This window comes from Apteryx mantelli, chromosome 1 (assembly GCF_036417845.1).
Source record: "Apteryx mantelli isolate bAptMan1 chromosome 1, bAptMan1.hap1, whole genome shotgun sequence".
Lineage (NCBI taxonomy): Eukaryota > Metazoa > Chordata > Aves > Apterygiformes > Apterygidae > Apteryx > Apteryx mantelli.
The window spans coordinates 71,900,877-71,927,010 of record NC_089978.1 but is presented as its reverse complement, the minus strand read 5'-3'; the positions used below and the strand labels follow the sequence as shown (position 1 = coordinate 71,927,010).

Genomic DNA, 26,134 nt, shown 5'->3' with positions numbered 1-26,134 from the left:
GAGGGCTGCTGTGAAATGTTAACTGGATTTGCTATATCAGTGAACCTGTGTGAGAGTTAGTGTTCAGCTGAATTCCCAAGAAGAGAAAGGGGAAGTAGATAGTGATCATCCAGGATGAACCACAGTCAGAGTTCCTTTGTTGTTTCTGTTTTTTTCCATTCTCTGCTTTGCTTTCTTTTCTCTTTTTTTTTTAATGTAATTGTCAATCTTTCTTCTCAGCTAAGTGATGTCCTTAAAGTAATGTCTGTAAATTGTGTGATTAAAGAATGGATTATCATCACTGTACAGTTTTGCCAAAGCTTTGTGTAAATTTTTCACTCCTCTTAAACTAAAAAAACCCCAAAACTTTAATAGCAAAGGAAAGTAGATTCATACAAAACTAAGATTATACAAAACTAAGATTGCTGTAAACATAGAAAAATATTTGGAATTTTGCAATTACAGTTTATTTAACAAGATTACCACTATTTTGTGCTATAATCGAACAAGATCATCTTGAAAACTTGTAAAACCATCATGTACAGCTTGAATTGTACATTCTACTGACTCTTACTGTTAACCAGACAGTGAACATTGGTAGCCTGGCCCTGTCCAACATCCCTGGAATTTAAGAATTCACATTCCTGAAATATTTCAAGGTTTCTGAATGTGTTTTCATTCTTCATCAGAACAAAACTGAAATCGGCCAAATCTTACATAAAGTAAGAAGAAAGAGAGAGCGAGCATGACGATAGGTTAAGGGATAGCATTAGCAGGCTAGAAGATAGCATTAGGGCTAGAATAGGGTTAGGGATATCTCTAGGATGTGAGAGACCCATAAGCAGACTGTTGCAATGAGATGAGGTGATATTCAGCAGACTGAAGAGACGGTTTCCCCCATCTGAGCAGAAGGGGTGAGCAGAACACCTCCAAGACATCAGATCATCTTTTTACTTTCCCAGTTGCAGACCTGGCCATTCCACATGCCAATTCAGGAGAAGTGGACACTCCTAAGTCATTTAATGCTTATTGTTTAGCTCTTAAAGTGACTTAAATAAAATTCCCTGAGTTTCAACTAAGCTGAAGTAGCAAGAGAACAAACAGCATGAAGATAATTGCATTGTTCTGAAGCACAAATAAAAAATGTATATTCTTTTCATGGGATTAGATATTAACCTACCTAATTGATACACAGGTATGGTAATAAAAAAAGTTGCTTTTACATTTTACTATATATAATACATTAAAAAAAAGCTTTCCAAAAAAAACCATCTGGTATGTTACCAAACCCATAAAGCAATCCTTACTAAAACAAATTTCTTTGTTCTTATTGAAAATTCCTGAATGTTAAGCACAAAGCACAGCATGAGAGATATATTTACAAAGAAAATAGTGAGCCGACAATATGCTGTGATAACTGACTATCTCTCTGTAGGTAGTACCATGACAGTATCCCTTTTTTTCTTAAGACATAGATGTAGCTCATATATGGAAGAAATACAATTCCCTACAAAACCTTGTAAGGTTACTTTCTATATATAATATCTCAAATTTTGAACTTTACCAACTCTCCACTGATCTTCACTAGCCCTATGAAGGAAGTAACTTTCATCACATGCAGCCCTTGCACAACTGCATCATCACAAATGACAACACTGCATTTGATTCTGATCTTTTCTGAATTGATATATTCCAAGGTTTATTCTTACCAAAGTCAGTACTGCAGCAATATGAAGCCATTATTAAGTAAGCTCACAGTCAAATCAGTCTCTCTCTCTCTAATGGGCATTTCTAAGGTATATTTCCCAAAATACAAACACAGTTTTTGCAATATCTGCTTGGCTGTGCTTTTGCCTTTGAAATCCTTATTTCTAAGGCTTGTATTCTGCAAACCATTATAACTAAATGCTCTATTTTCATTCAAATGTGGATTCTTTGTTGCACAGTCCATGGACAAATTTCTCCAATCCACACTGGAAATGTTTAATGCATATTCGACACCCACTCCACCTGCAGGAATCCCACCAACATGAATTGAATTTCAGATTATAGAGTGAATCCAGAGCAATTGAGATCTGCCTTGATTGGCAAAGAATATTTCTTTCCTGGTCCCTAAAGGCTGCAGAACTGATCAGAAGCACAAATGAGAAAAGATTCTCGGTAAGATGGCAAAGTAAATATAGTTTTAAATAAAATACATCTGAATTTGATTTCAAATCTCAACTTTTAAGGATTGCTTGTTCATGGCCAGATTTTTGTATCCTCACTCAGGACAGGGACTTTAGGTACAACCTATCTCAATGAAAGCCATAAAACTGTTTACAGATTCTTCCATTTTGAAACCTTTCACTCTTAAGCAGACTCACTTGGTTGCTCAAGGGAATGGAGATATAAGAACCAGTGCTCAGACCAAAGATCCAACTAGCTCATTATTCTGCCTCTGACAGTGTTCAACCATGGACACCTATTGAAGAACAGATCTAGGAAAACATGTATTTTCCTAAGACACTCTCACAGCCTCCAAAGATCGGGACATTTCTGAGCCACAGGCTGTACTTTGTTTTTTAAAGGTGTCATTTTGTCTTTTTGAAAGGTTCTCTCCGTAGCATCAGAGTGCATCAGAGGCTGATGCACAGTAAAATTCAATTACAGCCTGAGTACAGCTGGCAAAACTCAGTCCATCATATCATTGTTTATTTAGAATATTTTTCAATCTAAATTCTCAGCTCAGGAGAGACTATCTGAACTGCATTAAAGCAATTTTTCTTTTTTTCTCCATATCCCTTTCAAGAAAAGAAGAAGAATGTGGTTTGTTTGTCATAGATTTTCTACCAACCTTGTACTTTTGCTCTTGGCTCAGAACGGTTAGGGGAATACAGCAGAAGGGAGCCTGACAAACACACAACCATTTTTACTATCATCCATTCAGTAAAGAATGATTTAGAAAGAAAAGGGCTAGGTCTTACACTGCATGCTGGTATCAGTCTCAAACAAGCCAGTGAGTCTTGGCATGATGAAGACAAACAGCTTCAAGAGAGATTTTAATTTAATGTCCAGTCATTATTTCTTTTTGAGGTGTGATCCTTTAAACTTTCTAGTGTGGGGAGAGAGGACTGTCAAAGAGAGAAAACATGCTGAGCCCTGCTGGAGGCTGCTGCAAAATAAAGAGGCTGAAGGCCTGCAGCAGCAGAGCAGTAGCAGCCACACCAGCTGGCAGGAGCCCAGGAAAGAGTCTGTGGAAGGTAAGTGCCAAACTGCCTCCCTATAGCTAGTCATATGGCAGTATACACCTTCTGGCCAATGTGTTGCAGGTGAAAATAAACAGGTGCAGGGCAGTTACAGTGTGAAGGAGAGAAGATTTTATACAGAATCCTCTTCTACAGGGCAGTTCCTTCAGTGACGTCTTTGGAGATCCCACCAGTTTTCTCCCCAGCTCTGTCTGACACCAAGCTGCATTACTTTTTAGCACATTACCCATGCGCATGCATATGCAAGCTTCATCTCTCCATAAGAACTGAATAGGTAGCACTCCTACTGGGGGACAGCATGTAGAGGGGAGCATGCCCAAGAGAGAGGGGACAGCTGGAGGAGACCCGCTGTGTGTCAGACACCTCCATCAGAGGCCGCCTGGCTACTGGATGTCATTCACAGACATACGCCTTAGGAGAACTAGCACTCATCTCACACTGCTCGGAAAACTAGGCAACAATGCTGATGTAAATTCCTCCTTTTTTCCAACACTGAACATCCAGGATCAGTTTCAGAAAGTGCTCTCTATTGATTCCTTCTGTCCTTTTTTCCATTTTCTTGTTTTCTCTGCAACTGAGTTCTGGCCAAAGCTGGGTGTAGAACTACCAAAATACAAGACAGCTTGAGGGATTGCAAAATGAAGTAGAAAAACCTGCAAACTCTGCAAGGAAATCTGTCCACGGCAAACGTCAACTAAGATTTTAGGACCCCAAATTTCTAATTGGGAGAATGGAGTCAGGACCAAAGACCTTTACTCTAAACTTTTGTGCAGTTCTTTAAGCACCTAGCAGTGATGAACAAAATCCACTGGCCAGCTAAGTGAGGAGGATGGGAGACTTGAATCACTACTGTGACACAAAGCAGCCAGAGCAGATTCTGGGACAGACACATGATTCCACTTCAGTACTGCCCATTATTGAAGAGAAACATAATGAAAATGTCACATTTTTTAATTATCACTTGGTGAACAAAGATTCAAAGTAAACATATGATGAGTACCAAAGTGCCAGCACAAAATAACAACTCCTCTTCTCATAACTGTCTGTCTGTCTGCCTCTATTAAAGTCATAAAATCCCTCAGATATTTCCTCATTTTTGTCCCCTTCCCTCCTGTACCCTATTCTGCTCTGCAGAGGCCAATACTCACTGTAAAGAAGCTGTGGATGCTGTTGAACTTATCATGCCACTCTCAGCCATCTCAATGGCCAGTTTTATCTCCAACTTTTTGTACAATGACACAATGCTGGATTTGGGCTGGTGTTCCCGAATTAAGATCTTCTTCAGATACTTATTGTCAAACTTTTTAAATCTGCAAAAGAGACATTAAAACTAAAGAGTAAAGAAGAAATGTGTTTTTATCCCTGTGGGACAAGCTCATCTTCATTCAAATGCACACATATATAATTCAGCGGTGGAAACTGAATCCAAATTGGAGGCACCTGTGGACTCCTGAAGGCCTAGTAAACAGAAACCTTTAGGGGGACATTTGGCATGGTCTACTGGTCCACATAGATTGCAAAGCCCACTAGACAAAAGACAGAAACAAGCTGCAATCAGAGCAAAATAGCGGGCTGTGTGTGTGTTTTCATATAACACTGCCTCATTTGTAAGAAAAGAATATGGCCAGTCTCCATGCTTTTGTATAAATGTTGTATTCTAATAGGGCATAACAGCAGCAGCTGCACTTACAGTAATCCTGGCCTATTCAGCCAGACACCAATAATGCTCTAAATGGCCCAGCAGTTACAGTAGTTTGGGCCCATTATGTTGCTGATAATTTTGAATCCTGACAATTAGAGTGGAGAAAATATATTTCTTTGTATTCTGAATAACAAAATTTGAATGGACCACAAAGTACTATGTGCATGTATGATGCAGATTATAAAATATCACTAATGCGTGACATAATTTGAATGCGAATGTATGTGTGTGTTTTGAAATAGGTATGTGTTTTCAGGCAGATGTTTAGCAGAACAACAGCAGATCGTCTTAGAAGTTTCTTTCAAAAGAGCAGTTTACCACAGCAAGGTAATGTGGTCCACAGTGTTAGAAAAAGCACTACAGAGTTTATACATTTTTTCTTAACAAAGTCTTGTTTTTATACTTACTCTAATAGCACATAAAGGTACAAAAATGTGTTTCCACTGGGATTAGAGCTCTTTATGTTTTTCTAGGTAACAGGAAGCTACCCTGAGTGTCATTTCACTTAGATAATTTATTTCAAAATACATATGCCAAACATCTTTAAAATAACATAGAAAGGAATAGGGAGTACCTTTTAATACAACCTTTCCTACATTAAATATTTTCATATACAATATGGTCTTTTAATCTGCACCTGAACAGAAACACTACATTTATAACTAATTTGGACAAAATTCTCTTATCATAGCCACGCGTAGATGTGAGATAAGGGGAAATAATGTGTTTTATCTCTTTGAAACATGGAATGCAGATATGTGATTGGAATCACTGCTCCAAGAGGAATTTTAGCCTATTCACTGTATGGACAGTTGTGTGGCCACATGGATGCCTAAAGCTATGTCTGCTCTGCAAGAACCTAGAGAACATTTAGCTTCTGGGTCCAGATATGTGCCCTCGCTACAGCTTTACTCCCTGATGTGACAAGACTGGATGCAAAACAGCAGCTTTCTTCCCACTCCAAAATCCTGATTTCCATAGGGAAAAACCCAGGCACGAAGGGAGCTGCCACATGTCCTGGCAGACCCCCAATCCTGATCACTGGGGTTCAATGCTAAGGGGCAAGCCAAAGTGCTCCTGCACGGAAGTCTTGGCATAGCCTAAAGGACTACTTTTATCCCATGGCATCAGAATATGGTGCTCGTGGAAAAGGAAGATTATTCTATCCCCATATATTGCCTTCACATGCCAAGATGGTGGCCAATATGATCACAGAGTTCCCTTACGGAGAAAGGTACAAAGCAAACAGCAACTCAGAATGCCAAGTCTGTTCTGGACAATGCCTGGAATATACACGAAGTTTCACAAAATCACCTCATCATGCTTACAGAACACATAATGCTAGTCCTGTACAGTTCCTGAGTGAAGACCATGTTAAAAGTAGTATCTGCATATGCTAATGGATATTTAAATTCAGCCATTCACTTCAGTATTATTTTAACTATGACTGAATACAAAGACTTGTAAGGACAAATGACTAATTACTTTTTAATCTGTACCTACCAACGGGGGATTTTGCCGTGGCGACTTACAACGAAGGAAAATGAAGCACTCCTTTCTTACATAGCTTCCATTCTAAATCCAAACCTAAAGGAGCATTGCCAGTCTAAGATTTATGTCAAAGCTATGTTTACAGGCTGTTTACATGCCTGTAGCATGCATTTATATGTTATGTTTTTCTTTCAGAAGGTCTACTTTCTCCTTGTTTGTGCGGAAGCAACTTAGCAAACAATATATGAGCACTGCACTCCCAAGAGATAATGGTTACTCAGGAGTTCACTTTTTAAAAAGAGATAAGACACATGGCCCCAATACTTCATGCTATGTTAGCCTTATGTGGCACAAGATGTATTTCCTGTTCTATTTACCTATTGTATTTTACATCATAGATAGGTTATTTTATTATAGTAGGCTGCAATAAGAGATGCATACTTATCTCTCAGTTGATAGTGACTCCAATGTCCACATATGTCTTCAATACCAGCCTTCAAGTGATCCATCAACTAGAGAAACAGACATGGAAAGATTTTAAGTGGCCATTACAAGAAAATAATGTCATCACAAATATGCAACTGTTAACAGGAATTTGAGATTTTTAAAAGAGGTGGCGAGGGAGCTAATTCTGAAAACATCTACAGTTCTCTAAAAATTCAAACAAACATCCCACTGCAGCATCTCCTGTGCTTGGCTGCAGTGGCAATATTTTGATCAAGGTGGCAAGTCTGTCAGTCTGCTATCATCTCACCATGCCCCAGCAAAAAATAGGCCCAAGAAAAGGACTATGTCCGTTGGAAGATGATACAGATGATACTACTTGCCTGGTTGTCTGTCTACAGAGACCAAAAATTAAATTCTTGCTTCTGTCAGCCAAATTTCCTCTCCCCATGTGTCACCTCCCTGAGAGGGGAGGGGCACATGACCAGGTACCTCACTCCTTAATCTTTGCCTAGACCTCCAAGTGCTCCAAGGATTTTGAATATTGTCATGAGACTGGTCAGTTTATCACTGATAACTACCAGAATTTTCAATCTTCTCTTGTGTGTTTCCAGAGTTATTGAAACAGCTTGAAAACAGCCAATTGTTACATACATATTGTTACACATGATGTTTTTAAACATAAATTCTTTTCAAAACTAAGTGTAAAGGTTGAAATAGCAAGAATTAATTTCACATCAAATTCACATCAATTGAGATGCACTGATTTTTCTAATGTCTCTGCATTCGCTTAATTTTAAGGCGCAATGTTTCTGTTCATTTCAAATATGTTTCCTATAATGACAATGAAACCATATATGTATATCTTTAGAGTATTGTTAAGTCAGTTTGACTGTTATTCTGTTATTTTACATATTGGTAATTTGAAAAGTTAAAGCAAATGTTTGAGAGACAGAAAGATAATTTCTCAGAAGAACTTGAAACTAAATTTGCAGACCAATGGTTCGGCTCACTTTGGTTGTAATGCCTGATTTAAGACTTTTCAGGCTTCACCGTGGCTAGAACCAGTCAAAGCATGGCAATAGAGGAAGCTGACAAATATAGCTGGGAAGGATGATGAATGCATTTTGTAAACTCTACTTTTATGTTTCTGTTCTGCCATGGTCTCAAGTATCCAGATATAAGGGCTAGAATCTGATACTTTACTGTTGTTGCATCACTCAAGTCTTTGGAAAACAGTCTATTCTATAGCTTTGAAAATAGATTCCCCTCCCCACCAAGCTCTGCTATGCCACGACAGTTATGGTACGCTATCATAATATGACAATCTCTGTGAATACAAATGAGATATCATATTTTAGAATATTATGCCTAGGATTTCCTCCAAATAGTCTTAAAAACATTCATTGTCCAAATACACCAAATGCCAGTGCTACTGAATATCTCGCTCTCTCCAGCTGTGTTGGAACTGATACCTTTTCTCCTCTTTTTTCTAGAATACTAGCTACTGATACCAAAAACTTACTCGCACATGAATTTCTTCATTGATGGACTCCTTTTTGTTGGTCTTTTTAACATCTAGATATCTGACCAATGGACCAATTGTGATTCCCTACATTTGGAACAATGAGTTGAAATGTTAATTATCCTTTAGAAAAAGCAGAAAGAAAGCAAAAGAATTTCATTTTAGTCAATCAGGAAAGCTGTGTCTTAGAAGAATGATCTGTTACCTGTAGAGAGAGCTACAGAAAAGGATTAAAAACCAAAAACTTTTAAAAAGTATGCATCAGGTTTTCTAATCAAAATTACATTTATCAACATGTTTGAACTATGTAAAGTAACTAACCCATTGACAACTTCCACCAAAACAGCACTCATTTGAAAGAAAACTTTATCTTTGGGTTCTTACGATCTTGAAACCTCTTACTTCAACATTTTCAGAATAAAACATTTTATTTTGAAACCATTTTTAGCTGCTCCCAATTGTCTGTTGCATTACTACAGAATCTAGCCTTTAAAAAGGGAAATTAGAAACAAAATTGTTTATGTGAAACATTTTGGGTGGAATCTGAGTGTTTAATCACAATTGCATAGTGTCCCATCAACACCCTTGAGTATCTGAGCTATTGGTATAGAAAAATAGAGAAAATGTTATGCAGGTTGTCCAGAAAATTCAATTTCTCCTGGTTCAGCAGTGTAAGCCAATTAAAATAACCCAGAGCACTTGAAGTCACACTAGACATCTGTTCTTACAAATCTGACTTGTTCCCCATATTTTTCTTTAACATTCTTTTACAAAGGTTTTCAAAATGTTCCAGTCTGGTCCCAAGATGAATGAAGATAAATGTCCAAAGTTCAAAATCCTACATAAGACAGAATTACTTTCTTCTGTTCAGTTTTATATGCAACACTAGTAAGGAATAACTCTGCTTGTGCTGAAGTGTAAAGTTAAAATGCTTCTTATTTTGGAAGCATTAGGAAGTGCATGTATACTGAAAAGAAAAGATTTTGGACACAATGGACCCTTTTCCCTGAATGTTTTAGAAGACTTGGGTTTTCAATAGTTCTTCTGAAAAAGTTATTCAGTGATACCTTAAAAACACTCACCAGGTAATTATACACTGCAGTGCTAAATCTGTCCATAAAATACAGTAGTTTGTCCTGGTTTAATAGTAAATTTCAGCGCAATCTTCACTATAAAGCTTTCAATCACTTCTGTTATACACAAATAACTCATTAAGAAATCCACTCACCTGGATGAACACAGTAAAGTATGTAACTACAAGTGTAGCAGTAATGAACAAATTTTTTCTAGGGAAGAGATTCACTGGAAGCAAGAATGCGAGAGAGAAGCTACTGGCTCCTCGAAGGCCACTGTAGGAAATAATGAGCTGGTCTTTGACAGTGAAGGGATATGTTCGGAACTTGTTACTGATGTAGAAGAGAGCAAATACACCTAGGTAGGAAAAAAAGCTGTTATTAAGTAAGTAGAAAAGGAAAATACTTAAAACAAAGCAACATCTTGGCTCGGGAAGCAATTGACAAGACTTTCTTTTCAATTTTGAGCATTTGTACCTTCTCTTTGAGCAACTGATGGAACTGTGAGAAAATGTTCTAGAAAAGACTGTGTTTTCTAACTGCTTTATGTTTTAAATTCACTTGAGTGGTTTAGAAGTGAGGAAAAGATTTGCTTTCTATATTTATGTTATACAGTTCTTCTCTGAAGTGTTCTAGAGACAAGATAAACCACTAGATGAGAGTTTTTCCTGCGCCTTCCCTTGCAGTGTTTCCTGCTTTCTGCACATTATCTGCCCAAAGTGTTTTAACAGTGCTTCACCAGTTCCTGTGGATAGGTTCACTGAAAGGCAAAGAGTAATAGCATTTTAATTTTTAATCCTCTGATTTGTTCTCTTTTTAGTTCTCTACTTATTTCTCTGTTTTAATTTTTCTTTTAATAAAAAGTTAAAATTAATGAAACACCCTGTGAATGTGTAGGGGCTGCAACTTCCCTTTATAGATATATTTAGTGTGTTCCTTGATTTTCTCTTAATTGTCTTCACCTTCCATGAGACATATGTATCTTACGTTTTGTATAGAAATTGTTACACTACTAATGTAAACACTAACAAATGCTGTTAATTACTGGTGTTATTCTACATATTAGTCATTGATAAACTCTGTGGATTATTATAGCTAAGGCCAGTACCAATATCCTGTCATTTAGGTTGCTGGATGCTGCTTTATATAAGACCATTTTTGTTACTTATGTTAGACAGTAACTACTCAGGCTGAAACTCTATAAAGGAGGTGTCACCCTCAAGCCAATTCTCTTTACTTATTCAAACTTCAGACAAAAAGATGCAATAATTTTTCAGGACGGTTTTAGGGGAAAATATTTTGGTCTTCCTCTGGAAAGCTCTGGCTCTCCCCTTGGTGTTGGAGAGAGGGACAGACATGTGGCAGCAGAGTGATTTTTGTATCAAGAAAGCGTCTTTTCTATCCTTATTAGAAGGATATCCCAAAACGGCCTCCAAAGTTAAGCCTTTAAAAACTTAAAGGTCATGCTTGACGCAGCATAAACAAGTAAAATATGTAACTATTTCCTTCTTGCTGTGAAACCACCAGAATCATATCACTTCCACTGCTGAGTACTTGTGTCGTCTCTACATAATAGAGCTGTTCAGGCACATGTACTTGAGCCCTCACAGGATCACAAAACGGTTGAGGTTGGAAGGGATTTCTGGAGATCATCTAGTCCAACCCCTTTCCTCCAATAGGATCACATAGAGCAGGTTGCCCAGGGCCCTGTCCAGTCAGCTTTTGAATGTCTCCAAGGATGAAGACCTCTCTGGGCAAACTGCTCCTCCCCTTTCCTCTTTTTCCTATGGCTAAATGCCTTCTTCCAGGGCTCCCAGGCTTGAAACTCAAAGGTCTTGAAATTTCTATGGGCTTTGAGGGATCAAGCCAGCCTGTTCCTCCTGCTCTGTTATTCTGTTTGACAGTGGGATGAGTCACCTGAGAAGAGATTTAAGAAACAGCACCTTACTCTCAGCTGTTGGATGCCAGTACTTAGCTGGTCCCAAATGTTAGGCTCCAAGTACTTAAGGTTGGAAGGGACTTTTGGAGGTCATCTAGTCCAATCCCCTACTCAAAACAGGTCTAATCAGATCAGGTTGCTCAGGGTTGCCCATGCTGGAGGAATCCCAGTTTGACAGATTAGGGAGCAGGAGACCTTTGCAGGAATTGAGAGAGACAGTGTGAAGAAACAGAGTAACTTCAGACAGACAGTATTTTCTAGTAGTTTAACACATCAGAGACTGTGCAAATTGACTTGTGAAGAGCAGTAGCATGGCATGGTTGGCCTGGGCTGTAGTATAAGGAGGGAAATAGAGTCCCAATTCAGTCATCTATCAGTACGTATATCCACCTTCCCTCTTTTTCAATGCCTCAAGCACTCCTGACCCCCAGATCTTTAGTGTTATAGTACCAGAAGTGTGTTGATGTACATTATCTAATTAGTAAGTTAATTACAGTGTGTGATGAAATTATTATGAAGCCCACTTACCCAAGGGATAGTTAACTAAGATGTCAGCATCTATATAGGCATAATCATGGAAATATTTTAATTTTACTTAAAATATTCCATTCTCACCTAATCATAAAGCCTGTGCTTGCAGAATGTCATTGCTTGCAGATTTGTTTGGGGCATTTCCCCCCTTTTCCTGCAAGCATAGATTTGTGAAATGAACTTGTCAGCAACACACACCTAGTAGACTCATTATTAAACCGGTTATACCAGTCTGCACAGACTTTTCTAACATACCTTTGCACTGAAGTGTTTCTCTCAGAGATGCAGAAAAGCTTGCCCACAAAAGCTGACTTACTCAGTGCCCGCCAAATGAGGCAGAAAAGCAGAGTGAAGCAAATGAAGGCCCAGTTCCACTCATGGTTCTTCCCAACTGTTGACACTCCCATGAACACGAAAATCAGTGTCTCGCTGACGCTACTTAGCATCTTCATGAAATATTTTATTGTCGTATAGGAATTCTGGGAAACATTTTCCTCCACATATTTCTTCATAGTCACTGCACATGCTGTCATCCTGTACCAGGCAAAACATCAGAGATCAACAACATCCATCTGTTTGTCTTTTGATTTAAGGACAACTTCAGCCCTCATCATCTGCATGCTTCCCACTCTCTGTCATCAATTTTTAGTGCCCTTCCTAATATCAAGGAGCATTTTACTTCTTCAGTAATGTCAGCTAGTTCAGTTATATGACCCTAGATAAAAGATGTACCTTAACTGAGCTTTATGAATCCATGTTGCATACAGGAAAAAGGAAGCAAATTAGTCAGCCTTCTTGAAGGGGAAGTGAGAGTATCACATTCTAGTTCAAAGTCCATTTTATTCTGAATGCGTAATGCACAAATAATAACCAAATATTTGAGTCTCAAACAAAGGGTAGTCAATTCTGTACCAGCCTGCGGGTGGACGGATCAGTTAAAGGGACATAATCTGCCTCTCAGTCATCTTTTCCTTTGATGTGGCCATGGAAGAAGATGGTGCTAGTCCAGCACTGGGTCCAAAACTACCTGCTGTGCCCTGCCAGCTAGCTGGCATATCAGCAGGTGGAGGTTAAGCCTCAGTGAGTCTCTGCCCAATCCAGCTCATTTCTGCACAGCAGGGGAAATGCAGTCATCCTAGAGTCTGTCCCTCTGTTTCCTCCCTCTCAGTTTTCCAGGGTATGGCAATGTGACCAAGAAACCAAAGGAATATTTTCCACCAATTTTCTCCTCAATCAAGGCTAAAATCTGCTCAAAGGTATCAGCAACAACCCAGCACAGCTGCTGGTAACATGCACACTGAGCAGTACCTCGCTCCTCAAGCAATCCCACTGAAGACAATAAAATACATCACATGGAGTAAGGCACTTCCCCTCATCAGTGTCAGGATCTGACCTCCATTTTTTGTGTTTCCAGTTAAATCAGCCATTGAGCACCATCTTAAGGATTCCTCTTCTCCCCTTCATTTTTTACAGTTGTAGATGAATAGATAGATTCAGTTTTATGCTAGGAACATATTCCATCATCTAGCTAGCTAGCTTCTGTTGATATTACTTTAGTCTCTGGGGACTTCTGTGTGATGATATTTTTCTGAACTTGTGAATTCAGAGAATGCTGACTGCTCATTAAGGAATCCTTCATCTAGTTTCTACTCATTTAATTTCCACTGAAGAAATCTCATGGGCATGCCCATGGAAGTGAGACATTTAGCAGGTCCAAGGACATTCTAAGACAAGGCCATTAGGCATTAATGTTTAATACTGTTGACTTTCAGAGACATATGCATAATAGAGTTTCATGATCCAAGTGAAAAATGAATGAATTCCTCAATAATTCAGAAGGGTGACAAAAAGTTCCCATCCCTAAAACAAGCAATAATTTCCTTAATGAAGCAGTAAGAATAATAAATCCCAATTATATTAACTTTCTCTTACTACTAATAATTTCACTATACTAATGAAAATAAGAAACAAAAGAAATAAAGCAAATAAATATTCTAGTGCAATGAATAGGCAGGAAAGCAGTGTGCTGGGCAGTGCAGGTTCCTATGATCCCTACAGTTCCTACTGTCCCTATGGTATTAGTGCTCACTACATAGTAGGTCTAAGCCCTGCTCAACTAAGGTCACCATTCACCGCAAACAAAGCAAATGTGTCGGACTTGCAAAAAATAGTCCAAGATTTGAGTCCTTTGTCTAATCATTAGCTCATAGAAACATATTTCCAACCTAATTGCTTACCTGGGTTAAATAGTGAAATCTTTCTTCCCAAGCACTCCTGCAAAGGTTGTCTGTACAAAGCAAATTCTGCTCTGAAGCTAAACAAATCGGTGTTTGATGAGCAAACATATCTGGACAAGCAATAGCTACACATATTTATTTGTTAGGTTGAAACCTGCTCATCCTCCCTTCTGGAGATACTTCTTGGTCCTTCAGGAGGACCAGGGCCCACAAAGCCCTGCTGCCCACCAGCATACGAGCTCAGAGCAAAGGTTGCTGCCACCCACTAGCTGTGCACCAAACACAGTAGTGGCCAGCAGCACTAGCTACAGCATTTGAGAGCTCTTCAGGTTCCCATCTCTCTACATTTCACTCTGCTGAGGGGCTGTTTGGCATAGTGTCTTTCAAATTCACCTACCAACCGTTTTCTTGTAACTTCACTCACTTTTACCCCCATTCCTTTCTCCTCTGACTTTTTTTCCTACATCTGTCCTCTTTCCTTCCCAAAATGCCCTCTTACTCACCCTCACTGTATTTACTGCAGCTGATTGACCTGACAACTTTCCCTCTGCACTGGGTACCCGTGCAGTCACAGCACATTAAGAACACAGTCCTTAATATTACAATAGCAAGTTACCTCTACCACGTCAAAGATGTGATCTTCAGTATCCATATATGTGAATATATGCACACATACAAGTACATACACTATGTGTACATATATGCTTGGTGTTTCTTGTCTATTTTTGCTCAATTTCAATCCCAGTGATGCTGTTCAAATCTAATGTAATTGCAATAAATCATGCTAAAGCTGATGTTCACAGTTGTATACAAAAGCAAGAACTCAGACATTCTTTCTTTACTTTTTCCATATTAACATTTTTTTATCCCTCTTGTAACTTGATGATGCTGCTACGTAGAATACAGATACATAGGTCTGTTATCAAATCATTCTCTCATTAAACAGATGTTATCAGAGGAAGCAAACTGCACACTTAGGCCCAAAGAATAGAAAACAACCAGATGGTGGCAGCACTAGTCATCTTACCAACAGTTTGCAATATTTTTTCCAACCAGCAGATACCTAAATATTTTTCAGAACAGATATCCACTCCTCTGTAGTACATTTAGAGGCCCATACTGACTAGGGGCTTGCTTTTGCTAGTTACTGCTGCATTTTACAGACCCCTTAGTTCACTGCAGGTCTGCAGGCCATATGTTGAAAATGCTTGTATTATACCAATCTCAAGAAAAAACATCTCCTTGAAAGAATGCCCCTTCCCCCGAGAGGGCATCTGAAAGCCATACTTACGCTAAAATGCCTGAGATGTAAAGGATTTCAGCAGACAAGTATGATAGATAGCTAAACATGAAGACCAGCAGGGGTTCAATAGCAGAAATGTTGTGGGTGAATCGAGTCATGAATGCTGAAACAAATCCAAAGATGATACCAAACAGCACACCACCCAGCCCAACCACAAAGAAGCGAGCAAAGCCAGCAAGAATGTCGATGGATTCGATCTCTTCATATCTGTGCATCTGGGTGAAGGCGATGAAGATGTTATATAACACCTACGTATGAAAATAATGAGACAGTAGTCAGATGCCTTTCCAAACCTGGCAGACTTGCACGTTTTTTGTATATATGCCAGATGTTGCTTTAGACAGCTCAGCAAAGTTACAGTTGAAACCTCATCTCGCTCTTAACAAGTCCCAGAATTAAGGGTCTGTCAGGTGTCCTGCAAGTAGCAAAAAAGTGGGGTAGATGACTATGTAAAAAAAGTAAAATGCTGAGGGATCACAAGAAATTGAAGGGAAGATGCCTTGGTGGCTTCTTTAAAGCAACTGAAAAATATTCATGCTCTTTTGTTTTTTTTGAAGACAAACTTCATTATTGGCCTTTGCAGCAGAAGTTGCTGTTGCAGCAGCTGTGTACCCTACAACCCCAGGCTCTCCCTCATGTTATCTTTCTGTCTCTGAATGTGGCAGGGCAGGGCAGTGACTAAAAATCACAGTTTTGTCCTAAATCCCATTTAGGCAGTCTAACATGATCTGTAAACTGGACAAACTTCATTGGATGGACTTCAAAATGTCAAATGTTTTTCAGTAATACTTGATACATAAAAATCGTGAAATATATCACAACAGCAATGGAAAAGAAAGAGAGCAGAGCAGAGGGGACAGGAGCTGGCAAGCCCAGTATCATATTGCCTCTAGATAACTACAGTCATTACTGTTCTGTTATCGGTGTTAGACATAATAGAACTCTTGTTTAATCAAAGTTTTAATGAGTTGCCTTATTAATACAGTAATTATTGCCTATGCTGATTGACACTAAAAAAAAAAAAAAAAAAAAACAGCAAATGGCTGTCACAACTGTATTCACAGCTAGAAATATCCAAAGGACACTTTCCCAGCCTGGCAAAAAAGGCCCTGGTCTGGCCCTAAACCTCTTCATTTTTAACATTCTCATCTGGAGCTGCCCACAGGGACCTGAGTAAGCTGACAGTTTCCCAGCCCATCCTACCCCCTACAAATTTTGTATTAGTGTAGCAGTAGTGTGGGAGGGGGAAGTTCTCAGCCTCTTTATCCTCATGTGGTTTGGGGGGGTGCCACTTAATCTCCTTCGCAGTAACTCCGTGTCAATGTTGCCAGTCTCACAGCAGGCACTAAAAGCTCTTCTTGGTTTGCACTCTAAAGGGCTTAAAGACCCTTCACACATATGTTTTGACTTGAAAGCTTGAAATGAGAAAAAAAAGAAAACACTGTCAGATAACATGAGAGATTGAATTTACTACACTATATAGCTCAGCCTGTAAAGATAATTTCATTAAGTTTAGATCAGACAGGTTTATCATACTTATATTATTAATAATTTCTCTTCTGCAGAAATTAATGATGAAAAATCTTCAGTATTTTCCACTTTCATCCACCTTTTAAAAGCTATTAGAAGGTTTCCACAGGGATGAAGGGGGTAATAATAAAAAGGTCTTAGAGGCTGCTGACAGTTGGTTGACATTAAATCCTGTCAGATTTGTTTGCAGGGAATGTTTACCACAGGAAGGTTGGCTTTCAGTTTTCCAGAGAATGCTGGAAACATCTAACGACACAAATTCTCCATAGTTATTACACCAAAGCATTAGTCCCAAAAGCCATCTGGTACAAAACAGACCAAAACTACTTGTCTTATCTGAGTTTCTTTGGTCTTTCTTCTTCATATAGTTAATTTAAGAAGGCTATTAAGAAGATTAAAGCAGATATTTGCAGGTAGAAGAGTCAAGCTCATTAGGATGATAATCATTCCCCAGCTATTATCTAATCTTAAATTGCTGCTGGGAACATATAACCTTGAGCTGTCATGAAGTCTGTTCTGCAGGAGGCTCATTGCTAGTATTTCTGGGGGACAGACAAAGCATGACAAAATGTTCCAGGTGAGAGCATCCTAAAAAAATAAGCAGAGCTGCTTTTCCTGATGACTGTGTATAAAATTAGGCTTTTCAGTGGCAGAAAAGAAAAAGGGGGTTCATGTCTCAACAGTAGATAAACCTTACTGGATTTACTAAAGTGCTTAATTACAAAGCCTGCTCTGTCTCTCTCTTCCCCCTTTCTTGCTGACTACAAATTCTGGCTAAGACTTAGGTGTCTTTCTAACTGGTACCAAGGTGTTGAACAGTGCTGAGTTTTGAGTAAGGCAAATTGTCATCAGCAAATGACTTAGTAAGTTTGTCTTTCTTTTTCTGGCTCCTAAAGTGTATAATAACATAATTTCCTTATTTGTGACATGCTTTGTGGGAATAAACTGTTTAGTAAAACATCCTGGATTGGTCATCATACAAGTAAGGTGGAATGCAAATGCTGCTTGGCTAAGTTACCTTGTAGTGTTTCTGCCAATAAACGGATTACTATAATTCTTTAAATGGTAGGAAAGCCTGAATCAGCTTAGGATGCCTTGCTTCATTCAGAAAGAAGGGATGGATTTGTAGCAGGCCTCATTTAACAACTCTGTGAATGTCACGCTTCGGGTTTTTCTGAGGAGACATTATCGTGTAGTGGTATACCGCTGGGTGGCCTACAGGGCTGGCGAGAGGAACAGTGAGTGTGACTGTTGCCCACAGGGGACCTCCCCCGGGACCGGGATCCCTGCTCCAGCTGTTGCTTCTGCAGTTTACGTGACACAAACATCGCACAAGCTATCCATACCAGAAGCACTGGAAACTAAGATTTTCAAGCAAGTGCCTTAACCACCAATGTAGACAGCCTTGATAACTCTTTCTTTCTTCTTTCTCACTGCATGAATTTTATTTTATTCTAAACAGACCCTCTTCCACAGCAGAGGTAGAGAATATCTCCATCCTCCTTCCTGACACTCATACTTCTTGGCGACCAAAGCCCTCCACAGAGGCATCAGAGAGGTAAATGACGCCATGACAGAAAGTGGCCACTGCCACTTCATTTTGAGCACAGCATGATATACTAGGTGTTCTCAGAGAGCGTTTCTAAAATGAAGGCTCAAAGGTGAAATAGTCAGGAGAAATATTTTGTTTCCTGATGCATGCAGGTGCTCAGCTCCTGTCAAGACAGAGGTGATCTGAGTACGTGCAGAAGCAGAGCATCAGATGCCTGAAAAGCTTTACAGTTAAAACAGGGTCCTCCACAGAGCTTTAGCGTCTTCAGGTTTGAATGGCATCTGCACTGGGTTTACCAAGGTCACTGTTTTAGACAAGACCTTAAAATGCCACTTGTGTATAACTCATGCTAGGCCCGCTCCTGTTCTTGTCTGCACTCTAATGCTAACACTCAGCTCAGAAGCTGTAACTGGAAAAAGAAGTAATTAACAGGACTTAGAGCCTTCTTGTTACGCCCACTGACTTAGCCCTTCTAAAGATAATGGGTAAGGGGTTAAATATCAACTTTTGTGCCAGTTCCTTCAGTCGAAGAAATAATTCCTAAATCGCCACTTTCATTCTACATTCTATCAGTTTGGGGAATTTTTATACCAGGTTATTAAACTAAATATGGAAGAGAGGGATCTATTGCTGCCCCAGATATAAAATAAAAGTTCAGCAAAATTTATAACATTTTTTTCTGCTGCAGAAAAAATGTTCAAGCTGATAAGCAAGTTGGAGAGAACAGGGGGGATATTTGTATTCAAACAATAGCAAAATATGTACACTTAAATATATCTCAGTCATATTACCTTTTTAAACACATAGAGTTAACTCAAAGGAAGCTGTTAAGAGAGAAACGGGGAGGAAATGATAAGATAAGACATCTGAGGTAAACAGTTTTGAGAACTTTAAAATAACAACAAGTGGGGGTATCAGAGTGGAAAAAGCCACCTAATTGGCTCCATCCAAGTGAGAAGTAGTTCAATCTTCTCAAACAGAAAGCCTGGTAGAGAATTTGGAAACTTGAAAGCCCAGAAAATGGATAAGGGGTGAGGGATGCAGAGGTATATCAGCAGAAGTTGACAAACTGATGGCAATATAGCTGCTGTGAGCAGAGCCACAGAGATGAGGCAAGCAGGGCAAAGGGAACTCACAGTGGTGCAGGAAACACTCCCTATGTACAGCCTTTTCATTTCTTTTACTAACACACCCTGCACCTCTGAGGAATGCCTAAATACCACTACTTTTAAAGACTTTCTATCCCTGCAAATTCATGCTCTAGCAGGATCCTGACTGAAAGCTCATGTAAATGCCATAATGAGTTGAACCCACATCATACACACAGCTGGGAACGAAGGGTAGACAGGGTAGAGAGCCAGTTAAAAAATGGATGGACTGAATCACCTCTCCCAGTGTGAGGAATGGGTGTTACTTTCTGAGGTCTGCACTTAAAAGAACCAAAAAGACAACTGGCGGTGACAGATGCATATTTTTTGTTACAACTATAACACATAAGCAGTATGTGTGCAAACTTAAGTAATATTTGACCATTAATTGTACATCAGCTCTACATCTCTGATTCAAAAAGATCAAGGATTTATGATCAACAGGCTGTAGCCACAAGAAATTATTCTTTTCTTTCCTTTTCCTTTTCACATTACTCATAAACTGCACTACTCCCATGAAGCCTTTCAGCAATGAACTCTGTACAGATTTTACAAGAAGTCCAAGTTGTGCTGTGCTTCATATTTAACAGTATCTGAATAGTTTTTTAATGTGTTTCAGATTCCTGTGCTTTAAATTCTATAAAGATCTTATCTAGCAAAACTCCTTAACCTGCAGTTAGCTTTCAGCACATGAATGATTCTGTTGGTTCCCATGCAATAAATTTCCTGCTTGAAATTTCTTACTTGAAAAAAATACGTGTTCTTGATGTTTTAGTTGATTGTGTCCTAAAGCAACCTAAAGGTTGCTCGAAATTTTAGTAGAAATAATGGTAAAAAAGGGTAAGCATTAGCAAAAGGAGCTTTCTAAAAAATCTTTTTTCCTGTTTCAAAAAATATGTATCTCTTGCTCCAGAAGCATTGTTTCTGTACACTTGAGATAAGACACCTGAGAAAGGTTAACAATTGTTAGCTGTCAGTTTGTGCGAACAGAAACAGAGTTATGCAAAGTCATTAGTGGCTTTTGGAATTTCTGTCTAAGTTCTTTGAGGAAGTGTGAATTTCTTAGGAGAAGGGGCTGGAGGAGGGAGTGATGCAGGGTTGGCCACACCTGTTTTTTTGGCAGAGTGGCACATGACAAAGAAGGGCTTCCTATATTGCTATCCAGCTGCAATCAGTCCTTAAAAAGTACAACAATTTTCTGTTTACTTGCTTGCACAATGTCAAAAATGTTGCTAGATCTTACACTGATCCTAGCAGCATAATCAGCTATAGTTTATCCATTCTCTTCAGTGGATGCAAGAGCAGGGTATGCTGTCTAATGTGTTTGCTTTCCTTTTCCAGCAGCTCTGCGGCAGTTTGCTTCTGAAAGAGTTAATATAGGATGCAGTTTTTACATATGTAAAATCATGTGTGGGTTGCCAACAGTGTATCCATACAATAAGGTGTCTGGGATCATCGAGCTACTCTTGCCCTGCGCCAAATAACCCTTCAAGACACAACAGTCCAGAGAGAGGAAAATGAGGAATGGAAACAAACTCACCACAGTTATGCCATCATTTAGCAATGACTCTCCAAAAATCATCATATAAAGTTGCTCATTAACTGAGGCTTCTTCAAAAACTTCCAGAGCTGCCACAGGATCAACAGCTGAAATCATGCTGCCGAAGAGTAAGTTCTGCAGCAGGTTCAGGTCGGTCAGGCCAAAGGCTTCTATCTGGCAGACTCCGTAGAGGGAGAGGCCAATCCCAAATGAGTTCAAGAGAGATCCCAGCACGGACCACCACAAGATGGACACAAAGTTTTCAAAAAATGGGCGAGTTGGCATGAAATAACCCTCCTCCAGAACAATAGGTGGAAGGAGATACAAGAAGTAAATACTTGTGTTCATCACTGGTGGGGATTTGTGATCAGTACCAAAAATGATTGCTCCAACTAGTGCTCCAATGACAATCAGGACGCAACTTTCAGGCATGAGTCTTGGTAATCGGTGATAGAGATGGAAACCTTGAATAAAAAATTGGGTATTATTCAAGTTTAAATTAACCTGACATCCAGACAGATGTTTTGACTATCATTGAATATTTTGTCTTCAGAAGGCCAGGTTCTGCTCTTAGAATTACTAGTGTAAATACAAAAGCAGTACTATTCCCTTCAAAATGAATTGTCTCTGGATTTGCATCGATACAACAGGGGAAGAACTTGGCCATGAATATCTTTTCTTGATTTCTGACTGAATCTGGACTCCATTTCTAGAAACAGAGAAACATCTGCACACGGACATTTTGAAAATGTTCTCCACAATTTGGAAAAAATCCTTGCTGAATAACTGCCAAGAAAAAGGGCTGCACTCATCATATAAATATTGCAGATGTGAATCTCCTCCTGCCTACTTTGATGTATTACTACCGCAAATGCATTCATATAATTCTTCTCCTTTGACACTGATACTGTGATAATGCCTAACAATGGCTCATCTAGTCACTGTACTAGGTACTGTATAAACATACTGTGAATGAGAGCTGCCTCATCTAGAAATGTAAGGAGTTGCTCTAAGTTTACAAGAATGAGAATGAGACAAACTAAGAAACCTGTAATCCAGTGGCTGTGTCTCCATACCTGAAGTTAGGTGAACCTTCATCCCATAAATTGAGCTGTTGATGACGTGACTGCATTTCCGCAACTTTCAAACTAGCAATGTTCAAATTAAAGGAAGAGGAAAATTCTTTTTATGAAATTTAAAATGATTTCCTTGGGAGTTTAACCGCTTTTAACAAAAAAGTATTTTATGGTCATAGCTTTATTAATCTCCTTTTTTAATTAAAAAAACACATTCAAATCTTCTGTCAATTTTACAGAATGATGGGATTATTTTTCCATCCCATAAAGGCTTTCAAGATCTCAGAAATGTTTCACACCCCAAAATCTTAAAATCCAAAAGGAAGATCATACATGAATGCCACACTGAAAATTTTTAACAACTTGGTAATCTTCTTCCCTAGGTAACAAAATCAGGACATTTATTCAGACTAACTCATTTTCCAAAGTAGCTTGGAATTCACCACCACCACACTTTTCAACAATAATTTTGTTGGAAAACTCCCAGCAAAGGAACAGGTCTTTATACTCTTCAGGATCACAGTGTTCCTCTTCTGAAGTATCTATTTCTTGCTCAAAACCAGTCTATAGAGTAGATATGCCATATGGCAAGTTTTGTGCTTTTATAGATGATGCATAAAGAAATTGGTCAATATGCTCACTGCTAACACACTCTGCTGATGAGATAACAATAAAGTTGCATTCATGAAAATTTTGATAATTGTTTTAGTAGTGAAGACATCTGTTCATAGAAGTTGGATTGGGATGATCAGCTACTATGAAACTTCCAAATCACGGTCAGCAGTAATGATCTTTGACAGCTGTTTGACTACAACATGAAAAATTGACAATATCTTCAGGCTACCTCCAGAAAAAAATCAGTCTCACAAAACAGTCCATTCTATAGCAATGTTTGAAAATCAGATGAAAATCACGTGGCAAGAAAATCATTTGTATGCAGCTCCTCATATTAATGTCATTTACTTCACCATTTATTTAATTTTGCTGTAGTAGTTCTAAATGGCCAAACCAGTTTGAGCCCAGTCATACAGCTACAGGACAGATGATGAGCTATTTTTGCTGTGTTAATTGCAGACCCTACTTCTATGTGAGTTTGTCTTTCTTCATTCAGATACATATATGGAGCTACAATAGAAACTAGATGTATTAGTATGCATTCAGATAGCACTTACCCTATTTCTCTTATGACTTACACCCTATTAGTCTCTCAGAGCAACTTCAGACAACAAACATTTAAAATAAAGACTCACAGGGAACTGTTTCCTATTATTCACACAACAGAAGAATGCTTCTCACCTTCTCCCCCCCCCCCAGATTAAATACATTTAAAGTCTCAGTCATCTGTTATTGATTTCTACAGCTATGGCAGGTTGTAGGCTCTGATATCTTGTGAAGTTTCAAGGCTAGAAAAAAGAATGAAAAGCACCAGGGGGCCAGGAGATACATTGCTACTCACAAGCACGGATGACCCAAGAGATATCAGTGTTACAGGTGACATATTTACTTAAATAAGTTAGAAGCATTCACAGTTGAAATTATGTCATTGTCAAAGTCAAAGAACACACCTGTTCTTTCCAGTACAAGACCTGTAAAAACAATCCCAGCCACAAAAATGCACGTAAAATACTTGGTTACGTAGTACGTTTTTAATTTCTTGCCCAGATAGAAAGACCCAAGATCCCATTTTTTACTTACCTATTTTTGCAAGAGAGGCAAGGAGTATCCAAAGAGTAACTTCACAAGGAATTTGCACGTAACCATAATCAACTGTGAAAACATGCAGCCTTCCATCTTGTGAAGAGCCAACAGCACCCCCATGGTCAGGTTCATAGTGAGGCAAGAAACTACTGCTCAGATTGGGCTCATCTGAATAAACAGCAGCAGAAGGGCATACCAGAATCAACAGCAACAGCAACCAGTTCAAAAGGTTTGCACGTGTGAGCACAAGAGAGCCCATGTCTGGGGCTGTGACTCTCCTCTATTACAGACGTAGCATTTGGTGGGTGCATAAGGTATGCCACACTCACACCTGTCAATTCGCACTGCTCGTATTCTCAGCTGCTTCTTCATCAGGGATGCTTCATTTGCCTTTTAGAGTTCATTTTTAAAGTCCTAAACTGCCTTTGCTCTTCCTTGTATTACAGATAGACCTGAAGTTTAAATGAAGGCACCGGTTCTACAGGCTCCTCAGACCCAGATCAACTCTTGTCACAGCATCATCCTGTTAAAGAATAATGCCCTTCTAACTACACTCTTTTTCCACTCACTCTGATTTTTCCCACTGTCAAAGACAACTAAACAGCAACATGCACCACTCAGGCAGCAAGTGCAGCACAAGTACATAGTATCAGGCAGGAGAGACAGTGGCACCCTCAGCAGGCAGAAGAGCCTGCTCCATACCTTCTCTCCTTTCGTCTCTCCCTCTCTCCCTGCCTGCCTCTCCAGCGCAGCTGGCAACTGAGGTACCACAGTTGGCACTGCTCACTGGTCTTTCCTCACTTCATAAAAAAATAGTTGGTGTGTAAATAAATGTACTCCCCAGGGCTTACTGTAGGGACATCTGGTGGAGGACCAGGCAAATTACATCCTCATTTAGCCCTAAAACTTATTATTTCTCTTAAATGCATGTGTTTAATTTAGGCACAATTTTTAGCAAACAATTTATAAAAAGAGGAAGATCTGTGTCAGACTACATGCACAAAACTGAAAGTCAGGTACCTCTTGTATTCGACATCCGTTTTACCCATGCCAACAAGACATTTACTAGACAACCACGTTACCCTCCTCCAACAAGACATTCACCATGTTACGAAATATTTTTTTAGAAAGTCAGTCACTTCCCCTCCTCCAGAAAAAAAACTATCATGTTTAGTGTGAGGATAACAAAGTGTGCAAATGTAGTAGTGTAGATTAGAAGTTGTTAAAGCCCATATTGCCCACATTAGAGGTGAGTAAATTTAATTTACTGACAATTACTCTTTTTACACCCACTGGGCTGCTTGTGCTAGAACACAATGCTGAATCTCTTAGAGTGTCAGATTACGTCTACATTAGCAAGTACTGCAGCCTAGCGGGAATAGAGCTGTACAGCAAAACAGCTAGTGCAGAGCTAGTGCTCTTCATCCACACCATATGTGTTTGGGAGGGGATCCCTTTAGGCTAGCTCTTAGCTGATCCCATAGACTGAATGTCCACTCAGGGGTGGAGAATATCTTCCATGCAACTGTCTGCAGAAAGAGATCCAGTCTGTGCACTCTGTGACACTCTGAGATGCAAAGAAGAAGGCAACAAGTGGTGACTATTGGGAGATTTGCTTTAAAGCACAGCATGATCTGAACTAAAACCCTAATGCAGATGCAAACTCAGGGTCAAAAATTCCTCTGGTACAGCCAGCAGTGTAGCTCAATGTTCTGTCTCTACAAGAGGCACTTTCTTCTGCTTCTCCCGCACTCTACCATTACCAGATTGAATCCAACACAAAATAAAGTAGGTAAGGCTCAGCCTGCTTATGAAGGAGTGGTTCTTTTTTATCAGTATACATTATATGGTCCTGTTAACAGCAGTATTTCTTGAAGTCCCTTTCCAATGTGGAATCTGGCTGACCAGCTATTCAATTAGCATTATAACAGGGATTTGTTCACCTGAGGGCCAAAGGAAGCCTGCTGAACACCAGATCTGTGGTTCTCCTTGTCAGACTTTCTTCTTAACACAGACCATTGCATTTCACTCCGTTGCAGCCATACACACACAGACTACAAGCTGGATTAAAGGTAAGCGAATTGCATGATTTGAACCCTGGAGAGTTAGCACCCAGAG

At 39.2% G+C, this 26,134-nt stretch overlaps 1 protein-coding gene across 1 annotated transcript in view; it reads right to left on the bottom strand.

Moving 5' to 3' along the window:
* The window catches only part of SLC9A4 (solute carrier family 9 member A4), a 33,017-nt gene extending 8,690 nt beyond the window's left edge, over window positions 1-24,327 (bottom strand). Inside the window, 9 exon segments of the mRNA XM_013954084.2 lie at window positions 4,376-4,537; window positions 6,862-6,932; window positions 8,390-8,476; window positions 9,618-9,820; window positions 12,249-12,466; window positions 15,461-15,720; window positions 21,243-21,706; window positions 24,014-24,284; window positions 24,286-24,327. Of these exon segments, the coding sequence (XP_013809538.2) occupies window positions 4,376-4,537; window positions 6,862-6,932; window positions 8,390-8,476; window positions 9,618-9,820; window positions 12,249-12,466; window positions 15,461-15,720; window positions 21,243-21,706; window positions 24,014-24,284; window positions 24,286-24,327 (1,778 nt within the window).
* Window positions 24,328-26,134: the final 1,807 nt, after the last annotated feature.